General features: G+C 41.7%; 1 protein-coding gene across 2 annotated transcripts in view; it reads left to right on the top strand.

The window, feature by feature from the left end:
* The window catches only part of LOC144699756 (monocarboxylate transporter 4-like), a 39,562-nt gene extending 26,900 nt beyond the window's left edge, over positions 1-12,662 (top strand). For both annotated transcript variants that reach the window (XM_078570967.1, XM_078570968.1), the window contains 3 exons: positions 8,305-8,448; positions 10,080-10,856; positions 11,594-12,662. In XM_078570967.1, the coding sequence (XP_078427093.1) occupies positions 8,305-8,448; positions 10,080-10,856; positions 11,594-11,865 (1,193 nt within the window). In that variant the 3' untranslated portion in view covers positions 11,866-12,662. The remainder of the gene's footprint in view (positions 1-8,304; positions 8,449-10,079; positions 10,857-11,593) is intronic.
* The last annotated feature ends 624 nt before the right edge of the window (positions 12,663-13,286 follow it).

The raw sequence follows: 13,286 nt of genomic DNA, 5'->3' as shown, positions 1-13,286 counted from the left end.
TGTACCAACTTCCCCTTTCTCCTCCATAGTACCTCTGCAATATCAGTGGTTTTTTTAGATAACATTTCTATGACGTGTTTAGGAAACAGTTTTACAATAACACACAATTTGTCACACCTTTCTATTTTTATTTAAAAAATAAGTACTACTGTTGGCCCAGCAAGTTCATCCAGTGAGTAGGTAATAGCTTTTTACCCTGGTCTCTGCTAAGTCTGACCTCAGAAAAGGCACTATAATTAGTTTCAGCTTCCCTGGGATAGGGATGGGAAAGCTATCCAAGATTCTTGTTTCTGATGGCTATTCAGCAATTTCCGAGGTTGTGGGGTTGGGGGGGGTGGTTTGGAGGGGGTGGGAGTTGGGGGAAAACATAGATTATGGACAAGATCAAGCTCAGCTATGATGCTCTGATGGTCAAATGTGCTGCAACATTTATCATCAAGACTTAGAAATGAATAATGGCTATTATGTGTAAGGTACTTAATGGTGACTGGCTTCCCTGAGCCAATCCTCAACAAGGACAGATCACGTTCAATTGTAAGCAATAGACTTGCTAATGTACACTGCTGGTGCAACTATGATGTTGTATAAAATTAAAACTCTCTACAATGCCTGACCTTGAGGCATTTGCTCTAATTACATTGTGCCAAACAAAACCCAAATGCCAATACCACTTGTAGTCTTGGATACTTGTAATCGAAATTTCTTCAGTGGAAGACTGCCCTTATAGTGGATTTGTTTTTCAGTATGATGCATTAGTGAGTTTTGAACATTGATTTTCAGTCAGCTTTATTAGATTTGCCCCTTTGTGCACCATTGCAGATGTATCCTGAATTTTGCCCTGTGTGATTGTACATTTAAATCAGGAAATAGAAAAGATCTTCACTTTGTTTCTCAGTTATTCTGGGATGATTGTACCGCATTTTAATATCCATTATGTGTAGGTTTGTTATATTAATCTTGTCAAATCCATTAGAAATTTCCATCAGTGTTTGCTTTCTTACAGATCTTACAGGTAAGTAAGATAATAAGTTACACTTAAGCCCAAAGGCAAGCGGCATGTCATAGAGTGATAGAGTTTTACAGTGCGGAAAGAGGCCCTTCAGCCCATCGTGTCCACTCCGGTCATCAAGCCCCTGTCCACTCTAATCCCATTTTCCAGCAATTGGCCCATAGCCCTCTATGCTATGGCGTTTCAAGTGTTCATTCTAAATATTTCTTAAATGTTGTGAGGGTTCCCACCTCTACCACCCTTTCAGGCAGTGAGTTCCAGATACCCCCCACCCTCTGGGTGAAAAAACTTTTCCTCAAATCCCCTCTAAACCTTCTGTCCCTTACCTCAAATCTATGCCCCCTGGTTATTGACCCCTCTACTAAGGGGAAAGGTTTCTTCCTATCTACCCTATCTATGCCTCTCAAAATTTTGTACACCTCAATCAGGTCCCCCCTCAGCCTTCTCTGCTCTAAGGAAAAGAACTCCAGCCTATTTAGTCTCTCTTCATAGCTGAAATGCTCCTGCCCAGGCAACATACTGGTGAGTCTCCTCTGCGCCCTCTCCAGTGCAATCGACTAGAACTGCACACAGCACTCCAGCTGTGGCCTAACTAACGCTTCATACAGCTCCATCATAACCTCCCTGCCTGTATTCAATGCCTCTACTAATAAAGGCAAGTATCCCATATTCCTTCTTATCCACCTTATCTACCTGTCCTGTTGCCTTCAAGGATCTATGGACATGTATACCAAGATCCCTCTGATCCTCTGTACTTCCTAGGGTCCTACCATTCATCATGTACTCCCTTGTCTTGTTAGTCCTCCCAAAATGCACCACCTCACACTCTTTTCAGGATTAAATTCCATTTGCCACTGTTCTGCCCATCTGACCAGCCCGTCTAAATCATCCTGTAGTCTAAGGCTTTCCTCCTCGCTATTTACCACACCACCAATTTTCGTGTCATCTGCACACTTACTGACCATACCTCCTACATTCATGACTAGACTATTAATGTACACTACAAACAGCAAGGGACCCAGCACCGAACCCAGTGTTACGCCATGGGACACAGGCCCCCAGTCACAAAAACAAACTTCGACTATCATCCTCTGCCTCCTGCCACTAAGCCAAATTTGGATCCAATTTGCCAAATTTCCCTGGACCCCATGGCCTCTTACCTTTTTGACCAGTCTGCCATGATTAATCCTCGCCTCTCCAAGTGGAGATTAATTCTTCCCTGATTTATCCCTACTACTCTTCTTGAATAATGGTACCACATTAGCTGTCCTCCAGTCCTCTGGTACCTCTCCTGTGGCCAGAGAGGATTTGAAAATTAATGTCAGAGCCTCTGCAATCTCCTCCCTTGCCTCCCACAACAGCCTGGGATACATCTTATCTGGGCCTAGGAATTTATCCACTTTTAAGCCCGCTAAAACCGCTAACACCTTCTCCCTCTCAATGCTAATTTGTTCAAGTATATCACAGATCCCCTCCCTGATTTCTATACCTACATTGTTCCTCTCTATAGTGAATACAGATGCAAAGTAATCATTGTAATCCTCACCTACGTCTTCTAGCTCCTCACACAGATTGCCACTTTGGTCCCTAATGCACCCTACTCTTTCCCTAGTTATCCTCTTGCCCCTAATATACTTATAAAACGCCTTTGGATTTTCCTTTATTTTACCTGATAGTGTTTTTTCATACCCCTCTTCGCTCTCCTAAATTTTTAAGTAACCCCTTGCACTTTCTAGACTCCTAGGGCTTCTGCTGTTTTGAGCCCTCGGTACCTACTCCATAAGCTTCCCTTTTTTTCCTTATCCAATCCTGTACATTCCTCGACATCCCACCCTTCACCTTTACAGGAACATGTTGGCCCTGCGCTCTCACTATTTCCTTTTTGAATGACTCCCATTGCTCTGATATGGATTTTCCTACAAGTAGCTGCTTCCAGTCCACTTTGGCCAGATCCTGTCTTATCATTAAAATCAGCCTTCGCCCAATTCAGAATCTTTATTTCCGGTCCATTTTTGTCCTTTTCCATAACTACCTTAAATTTTACTGAATTATGGTCACTAGCACTGAAATGCTCCCACACTGACACTTCTACCACTTGCCAGGCTTTGTTCCCTAAAACTAGGTCCAGCACTGCCCCTCTCTCTTGTAGGACTTTCTATGTGCTGGCTTAAAATGCTCTCCTGGATACATTTTAAGAATTCCAGTCCCTCTAAGCCTTTCACACTTTGTCTATCCCAGTTAATATTGAGGAAGTTGAAATCCCCTACTATTATACCCTATTATTTTTACACTTCTCTGAGATTTGCCTACATATCTGCCCTTCTATCTCCCCCTGACTGTTTGGGGGTCTATAGTACACTCTCAGCAATGTGATTGCCCCCTTTTTGTTTTTAAGTTCTACCTATATGGCCTTATTTGAGGAACCATCTAAGATATCATCCCTCTTTATTGCAGTAATTGACTCCCTGATCAATATCATGACACCATGATGACACCACCTCCTCTTTAACACCCCCCCCCCTCCCCCCTCCCACCCCCAACCCTCGCCTGAAGTTTGTATGTCCTGGGAATATTGAGCTGCCGGTCCTGCCCCTCCCTCAACCATGTCTCCATGATAGCAATGATATCGTATCCCTATGTGTTAATCAACACCCTCAACTTATCTGCCTTACTCGCAAAACTCATTGTATTAAAATAAATGCCACCCAGCTTTGCCATGCTCCCTTGTGCCTTAACTTGACTATATACCCTCTGCCTGCCAGACTGACTTGGGTTTTTCTTCTTCTATACTTGCCTGTACATCATCCCCTACTACTATACCTCCACTCCATATCCCATCCCCTGCCAAGTTAGTTCAAATCCCCGCCAACAGCACCGGCAAACCACCCACCCCACAAGGATGTTGGGTCCCATTCTGGCTCAGGTGCAACTCACCAAACTTGTAAAGGTCCCACCCTCTCCAGAAGTGGACCCAGTGACCCAGAAATCTAAAGCCCTCCCTCCTGCACCAACTCTTCAGCCAGGCATTCATCTGCTCTATCCGCTTATTCCTATACTCACTAGCATGTAGCGCCAGGAGTAATCCAGCGGTTACAACCTTTGAGGTCCTGCTTTTCAATCTGCTACCTAGCTCCCTAAATTCTTGTTGCAGGACCTCATCCTCCTTTCTACCTATGTCATTCGTACCAATATGAACACCGATCTCTGACTGTTCGCCCTCCCCCTTCAGAATACCCTGCAGCTGTTCAGTGACATCCTTCACCTCGGCCCCAAGGAGGCAACACACCACCCTGGAGTCACATCTGCAGCCGCAGAAACACCAATCTGTACCCCCACACTATTGAGTGTCCTACCACTGTTGCTCTTCCTCTCTTTCTCCTCCCCCCTTTGCGCTGATGTCACTTTCGTCAACCTTTCTGAATTCTGGCGGAGTTCCTGTTTTATCCCCCGAACTCTCGCTGTTTTATCTCCCGAACCCTCACATAATGTATTCTGTATTGTTATCACCTTGGCAATGTACAACTTTCTGGACCAGGAAAGGCCCACCATATTCCTCCCATGGTTGCCAGCAATTGTATTTGTCATATGGTTACTTCAAGTAACTCATGTATGTTCACCAGATATTATTATTTGGATCTATCTGTCTAATTGCGGAGGTTTAAGTTTCCTGCAAGGACCTACCTCCCCCTAATCTTGAAATAGTTTCAGTCTGCAGCAATGTATACAGGATGCAATGTGAACGCAAGGACATAAAAAAAAGAGTAGACCATTCGGCCTTTTGAGCCTGCTCTACTGTTCAGTAAGATCATGGCTGATCTCTAACTTAACTCCACGTTCCTGCACTATCCCTATATTTCTCCATTCCCTTAGTATCCAAAAATTTGTTGATCAAGTATGCAGAATGTACTCAATGGCTGAGCATCCACAGCTGTAAGAGAATTCCAAAGATTCACAAACTTTTGAAGAAATTTTTCTTTATTTCAGTCCCCTTGTCATGAGATTGTGACCCCTAGGTCTAGACTCTTCAGTCAGAGCAAACATACTCCCAGTATATACCTGCTATGCTTCAATTGGACCAATTCTCATTATGTTAAACTCTTGGGAATATAGGCCTGGTCTATTCGGTCTCCTCCTCTTAGGCAAATATGTCCTTCCTGATAAGGATTCCAAAACTAAACACACTATTTCAGGTGTGGTCTTTCACAAGGCCCTATATAATGTTAGTAAGACTTCTTTACTCTTACATTCCAATCCCTTTGTAATAAAGGCAAACAAGACATTTACTTTCCTAGTTGCTCGCTTAACTTGCATGCTAACTTTCTGTGCTTTATGTATAAAGACACCCAAGTCTTTCTGAATACCAAAATTTCCTAGTTAGTCACCATTTAAAAAATATTATTTTCTATTTTTCCCTGCTAAAGTGGATAACTTCATACTTCTCCATATTATATTCCATTTGCCATGTTCTTTTTTTAATTTGTTCATGGGATGTGGGCCTCGCTGGCTAGGCCAGCATTTATTGCCCATCCCTAATTGCCCTAGAGAAAGCTGTGGTGTGCTACCTTCTTACTTACTCAATTAACCTGTGTGACCTCACAGTTTACATTCTCACCTAACTTGGTATTGTCAGTATATCCAAGTTATTGATAGATGGTAAATAGCTGAGGCCTAAATACCGATCTTTGCGGTACCACACTAATAGGCTGCCAACCTGAAAATGTTCCATTTGATCCGAATGTCTTTTTTCTGTTCTTTAACCAATCTTCAATCCAGGCTAATATATTATCTGCAATCCTAGGAGCCCTGATTTTGTGTAATAACCTCTTGTGTGACACCTTTTGAATACTTTTTGAAGTAGAAAAGAGAGATTAATAACCTTTGAAGTCTTTATGGGAGAAATTGATCTGTGTGTCACGCCCCAACCCTGGCTCTAAGCAAATGTTTGTGGGAGGAATTTCTGGCACTCCCTCTCCCATATCCCAAAGGCAAGCCTTTTGCCAAATTGGAAGCTGGTGACATCCCACATGTCAAGGGCATTTGTCTGAAACAGACACTGGACTCTTAAAAATGATAACCAGAAGCCCAATGTGAGCTTTAGGTCATATTCCAAAATTTTGTAGAAATCTACTCAATTTTTCTAGGACCACCACAAGTCCTTAAAGGGACCACTGGAGGCCACCATTGGAAATGTAAATCGTTAGAAAAAATGATCTTAATGTGGAAATAAAGGAACTCAAATGTCCCTCCTTGCTCCATAACTGTAATGTAAGCTTGGCTTACCCACTCCCTCCAATTCACCTTACCCCAACTTACCTCTGGGCTGCCTTGGCATCCATGTTGGCCAATTTTGGGAAGACCCTGGCAGCTTGCCATATTAGTACACTGATTGACCACAATTCTCTGGTTTTAAGACAAGGAGACCCAATATGACTCTCATGATGACATCTTCAGGCACATTTCCTGGCGCGCCACCCACTCTGTGCCGGAAACTGCCACAAACCAATTTCTAGGCCTTGGTCTTTCTTTTAAGAAACATGCTCCCCACCTTACCACGCAACCTTCCCTACAGACCTGGCAGCATGTATCTGACAAAGACAATTGAAGCTAGCCACCTCAGCCAATCATTTCAACACTATTCCTCAGGGTAGTCTCCTGGGCTCAATCATCTTCAGTGCTTCATCAACGACCTTCTCTCCATCACACGATCAGGAATGGATTGTTTGGTGATTATTTCACTGATTTCCCTGTTCGGGTCCATTCACAATTCCTCAGATAATGGAGCAGACCAGCACAGAACTCACCACGGAAAGTTATGTCTTGTCCATTCCAGTCTAAGTATCTGCTTAACAAAGTGATAAGTGTCAGTTCAACCACTCTGGCACTGAAAATTCCCTACTTAAAGTGTGGATCCTCATTCCTTCAGATTTTAATTGCTGTTGGAAATTTAAAAAATTGATTTTTAAAAACTTTTTTTTCCTCTTAATTCAATCTTTCTTTCCCTCTCTTTAGCTGGGATTTTAACATGACTGACTTGCACACAGCAGGGTGGCCAGTAGTGGGTCAGGAATCTGTTTGTAATTGAAGTGGACTTTGCCATAACTCAAACATAGTATTAGCATCCCGCTTCTGCATTTCTCAGCCAATGACAGAAGGTGGGAGTGGTGACACACCGCACCTGTCAAAAGAAGAGTTTCTAGTTAAAGGGACCCCAGCAGGTGTCAGAATGGCTGAAGTATATGTTGATTCCTGAGGCTTCAGCAACCACAGGAATAGAGAGGAGATATGGGAAGGCTGCCTCTGTTCCAACCCCACTCCCACCCCCACCCCAACAAACCCTGGGGGTCTTACTCTTACCTGGAGGTCCTGCTGCGGGACTGAGGGACTGAAATGAGGTGGCAGAAATATTTTCTTCTGTCCTTTATTTTTCTTTCTGTACCAGATTTGACATTGAATTCACCTAGTCTAGTTTATACATCCTTCTCTGTCTTTGTGCTTGTAATTTTCCAATCCTCCAATCTGATTTACTAAGGAGATAACCTGGTTAAGGAGATAACCTGTCGGATGGCCTACTTCCCTCACTGCGCCATTATCATTTCAGACTTCAGAAAATTGTCACATATCATTTAAAAATCTAAACGTTGAATAACTAGTTTAACTAATGTAGATTCAAATCTGAATCACAAGATTGCAGAAAGTTTTGACAAAATCTCAGTGCATTGTAAAATCATACCATATTTTTATATGGTAAAAATAATACCATATTCTTTTCATATTTTCATATGATTTTCATATTCTTGCCAATCTTGTATAGCTGAGATCAACCCTTTTCTTTCTTGTACTGTCAATCACTTTTCTTTCCCTTCTTACTCTACTTTATCGACACTTTTCTTGTAACTTGCTCTTAAGGTCTTCAAAATTCCAGAACCCCTTCCTACTATTCATAAGCTTCTTGAAGCCATAACTTATCAAGCTGTAGTGATTATGCAGTGCAAAGTTCCATTCATTCCTGGTGGTACCCTACACAATTGCCCTTTGCCCTTTGCCCTTCATCTAGGTCAATAAAGGTCCTTGTAACACAATTGTAAACAACTGACCCAAGTGACTGTATAGCCAAATACGTTGCTTGCAATCAAGAACTTAAGTTTGTAACTCAGTACTGTCGATTCCAGATCTTTGATTTGACTTGAGTTCTGCTGTGGAAGCAAGTCTTCTCTACTGATTAAACTGGGCCTTTAAAAGTTCTTTGTTCTGCAATAGTCACCTAACCAATTTTTTTCTTCCTCTGCTTCGCTCAGGGCCTTTGTGCAGTGTTCTGGTGAATCGCTTTGGCTGTCGTCCTGTTATGATGGTGGGAGGTCTATTTGCATCAGCGGGCATGATACTCGGATCACTGTGCACCAGCATAATCCAGATCTACTTGACTACTGGTGTTATCACTGGTAAGAAATCCCTGCAACAATCTAGAAAAAGCAAAGTGCTGCGGATGTAAGAAATCTGAAATAAAAACCAAAAATGCTGGAAATACCCATTAGGGTCAGGCAGCATCTGTGGAGAGAGAAGCAAAGTTAGCCTTTCAGGTCATTGACCATCTGTCAGTTCTGATGAAAGGTCAACAACCTCAAATGTTAACTCGGTTTCACTCTCCATAGATGCTGCCTGACCTCCTGAATATTTCCAGCCTTTTGAGTTTTTATTCCTGCAGTAAATAGCTTGCTTCATTAAGAAGTAAAGTGTTAATGGCTTTGGAGATTTTTATTTCTTTGGACTCCAGCTGTGGTTGCTGTTGTGCCTCAAGTTACTACAATTACAAATGTATTATTAAATTATGTATTTGAAACTGTAATTTTCTGGCTGGTATGAAACTGTGGCGCTGAAACTGAAAAAAAAACTTAATTTATTTTCATTAACTGAGATTTTAAATTTAATGTGGCTCTACTCGCAGTTAAAGTGACTCTTTTCAGAAAGAGTCATAAATTCATATAGCGGAGGAGCAGACCATTTGGCTCTGTGCGTGTGTAATAGCTCAATATTCCCAATCTCCTACTCTTTTCTCCTAGCCCTGCAATATTTTTTGTCTTCAAGCTGTTGCAAATATCTAGTTCATGGTTCAGGTGACTTAGACTATAACTTTTAGTTTTGGGAATTAAAGTTTAACTGTAGAGAACGGGGAATGGGTGGAGCTTAGGGAGATTCTCTGGTTTCAATTTATCTGGGTGTTTGCTGAAGATTTTTAATTGCAGCTGGGATTTTGTCTGTGGAGCAGCTCACTGAGTGAAGATAGCCGAAGTAAATAACAGTTAGTTAGGCCTGTACTATCAGCGGAGAATGCTAACTTCTTTGGATTTCATGAGGGAAAAGAAGCTGGAAGTTTGCTTGGTTTGAAGCTAGTGAAAAATTCTACTAAGGTCCTCATAGAGTCTTGTGGCAAAAGAAGGCAACCAGCAGAATGGCTTAGAAGTATTGAGAAGCAACCCGAACAAGGGACTGAGGCATCCACAATCAATGGCATTAAACAAAGAGTCTTCCCTTGGAGAATACCTGGAACTGAGGAGAATTAAGATCAATTCCAGAGAACTGGCTTACTTATGGGTGGTCCCTACAGAAGTAAATAACTTTAAGATTGATGTTTCTTATGAGGAAAAAACATTGTGGGGGAATAAGGAGTAAAACTGAGCATAACATATGCAGTTATAAATCCAGCCCTACAACTCTTTGAGATCTCTGCCCTCCTCTAATTCTGGCCTCTTGAGCATCCCTAATCCTAATCCCTCCACCACTGGTGACTGTACCTTCTGCTACCTAAACCCTGGAATTCCCTCTTAATTCTCTCTACCTCCCTCTCTTCTAAGCCGCACCTTAAAACCTACCTCTTTTTCTGATCTTTTTGTCATCTGTCCTAATACCTCATTATGTGGGTTGGTGTCCAATTTTGTTTGAAAACACTTCTGTGGAGCATCTTGGGATCTGTGTTTGGTTTAAAGATGTTATTTCAATTAATTGTAAACAGTCCATGCCGCTCCAAAAAAAAAAGACCTTAACTAAATTAATCACCTTTTTGTTTTCACTGCAGGTTTGGGTCTAGCCTTGAACTTTCAACCATCCCTCATCATGTTAAATCGCTACTTTGACAAGCGTCGCCCATTAGCAAATGGCTTATCTGCAGCCGGGAGTCCCGTGTTCTTGTGTTGCCTCTCTCCATTAGGTCAGATCTTGTCAAAGGTGTATGGATGGCGAGGAGGTTTCCTCATTCTCGGGGGTCTGCTGCTGAACTGCTGTGCGTGTGCAGCACTAATGAGACCCCTGAAACCTACCCGCAAAGAACAAGAGAAAATAGAAGAAGCAAAGAAAATACAAGTGCAGAAGAAAATTAGGCTGCTGGATTTCACTGTATTTAAGGATCGAGGCTTTCTGATATACACAATAGCAGCTTCCATCATGGTCTTTGGTCTCTTTGTTCCTCCTGTGTTCATAGTGAACTATGCAAAAGATACAGGAGTGCCAGACACAGATGCTGCTTTCTTGTTGACTATCTTGGGGTTTGTCGATATTTTTGCCCGGCCTCTTTGTGGTGTCCTTGCTGGGTTGGAGCGGGTCCGGCCTCGCTGTGTGTACCTTTTCAGCTTTGCTATGATTTTCAATGGAATTACAGATCTAGGGGGCTCATTTGCTACAGATTATAGTGGCCTGACAGTGTTTTGCATTTTCTTTGGAATGTCCTATGGAATGGTCGGAGCACTGCAGTTTGAAGTCTTGATGGCGATTGTTGGAACCCAAAAGTTCTCCAGTGCCATTGGACTTGTATTGCTTGTTGAAGCCATGGCTGTGTTGGTTGGTCCTCCAGGAGCTGGTAAGTGCGTGCGCACACAAGCATATTTGTGCATGCGCATTTGTGTATCTTTATGGAAAGAGACTAGCTTGAGCCTTCTCTGCAGTATCAAAATAAGAATAATAGAGAAACATTACAAAAGCCTTGAATGCCAACATGTCAGTTAGCATTTCAGAGGTTTAAGTTTTCAGCGGGACTATTCATTTGAACTGATATGGTCAGGAGTGGTGTCCGTTTATTGCATTAGCCAACGCAATGAGCTGAAAGAACAATGGATGGCATTCAGTGTTACAAATGTACTAACTACTTTTCTAAAGAAATAACTAGGTACTCTAAGTATTGTGGCAAAATATTGGCTCTGTCCCTGCAGTCTCTTTTCTCTCCTATTCCCTAACCCACCGCCACTCCTCACCTTCCCATAATGCAGTCCAGTTGGGTTCAATCATCTCATTCCTGACTTCCTTCTCTAGAAGGGTTTGAACACAGTGATCCATGATTTTTCTGTAACTAGCCAACCACAAAAGGCCTTGAAGCAGAGAGAGAAGTACGCCATGGGGCCCTTGTTTAGAACATTTTGTGGAATATTATACCATGCCTCCATCTTGGAGTTACAGGCAAAATGGGCTTTGATCCAGGATTCTTGGATAAACTGTGAACAGAGTAATAAGATTTTGCCTGAAGTGATGCGATCCACCCACATCAGCTGGGACGTGAAAGATAAATATATTTATTTTCTTTTTCTCTTGTACCTGTTACAGGGAAGCTGTTTGACGCTACAGATAATTTCAAGTACGTTTTCTATCTGGCTGGGAGTGAAGTGGTTCTGTCTGCCCTGGTACTGGCTATTGGAAACTTCTTTTGTCTACGCAAAAGTACTAAGCCACCTGTGAAAGAGCAAAAGGAAAGTGTGGAAGAAGGAGAGCAGCAGAAGGAACCAGAAGCAGTGGATTCCATAGAGGTGGAGCAATTCTTAAAAGATGAGACAGGAAAAAATGGTGAAATTTTACCAACGCCAGAAACAAGTGTATGAAGCTTTCAATGGAAGAAGAAACAGAATGTTTACAAAAGGTCAAGAGAAACAAGTTTGTGTATTTATTTAGAAATGTGAGGAATCTCCATGTATAATGGTAAGAGTAGTTTATCGTGCAGAATATTTTTGTGATTTTTTTGTTTAAATTGCTGCCTTGCATTTGTCATTCATGTGTGTCTTTCACAAAGGTTTTTTTTTAAATAAGGGTATCTGTTGAAAGTGTAAGAGATGCTTTTAAGAACATTCTGAAAGATCAAATCTACAGAATTGGGATTCCATAAAAGGGGAAAGAGGTTAGATGCACAAAGCACTTGCAGCGAACAACAGCATTAGTGACATCAGAACACCTGCAGCTTAGGTCATTGGCCACAAATGATGGTTTCCAGAATTAAAGGAGTGCCAGATACTCACTAGTAGTGAACCAGCATGGGTTAAATATCTTTTAAAGGAAGCATATCTACACCTGCATCACTACAGCTCTATCTTAACAATACTCGCACTAAGGTTCTAACCCCCATTGTCCAAATTTAACAACAATTAAGAAGGTAGCCAGGCTGCTGGTACGTTGTGAACTTAAAAAGTAATGAGTATAAAATGAGACCAATTTTATCAAACCTGCTAATTGTTGGTATTAGCCTGTTACCATTGAAGAATGATCCCACTTTGGTTCGCATAATTTAGTACACAAAACTGACACCCTGTATTGGAAAATGAGACTGTGATCCACACATGATTTTTAAAATTTCAATGATATTTCTCCTTCTGTATTAAAACAGTCTTTCTTTTTTTAAACCAAATTAGGAGTGTCTGACTAAATAATTGCTTGAAATGGGTTCTCTGTGAGGCATGTGAAGAAGCGGCCTTTCAAAAGATTCATCCCAATAGTGACTTACTAGATTGGATACTCACTAGAGTGGGGAGTTCAAACCAGTGTCTCACTAAGGTCTGCATACTGATACCTGAAAAAGCTGCATCAGACTGTCAGCAAAGGCAATTCTAACTTAATTGCAAAAATTAACAGGTAACCAGGATGATCCATGCTTTCCACTAATGGTCACACACAGACATCAATCTTATGGTATCACTATCGTCTCAGCAAGAAACAAGACAGTTTATTTTGTATAGATACTTGAGTATTTTGGAATTCTACACAACTCCCAATTAAACCTTCCAACTTTTTTACCAAGATCACTGGTTTATGCGTGCAACAGTTCAACATGGCCAGTTTATCAGTATCCAACCCTGAGATTGGATCATCTTTGAGTATGGAATCAAATAGACCGAACCCCAAAAATCCCTTCTGGTTCATGATGAATCTAATAAGGAGACAACCCACTACCAGGTTAATTGATCACAAAGTAAGGGAAATCTTTAAGTTTTGCACAAGCTTGTTTTTATATTGCAAACTTATTGGCCACATT

This window comes from Cetorhinus maximus, chromosome 24, assembly GCF_964194155.1.
Source record: "Cetorhinus maximus chromosome 24, sCetMax3.hap1.1, whole genome shotgun sequence".
Classification (NCBI taxonomy): Eukaryota; Metazoa; Chordata; class Chondrichthyes; order Lamniformes; family Cetorhinidae; genus Cetorhinus; species Cetorhinus maximus.
The sequence above is the reverse complement of the archived record's forward strand: the minus strand, read 5'-3'. Positions and strand labels throughout refer to the sequence as shown.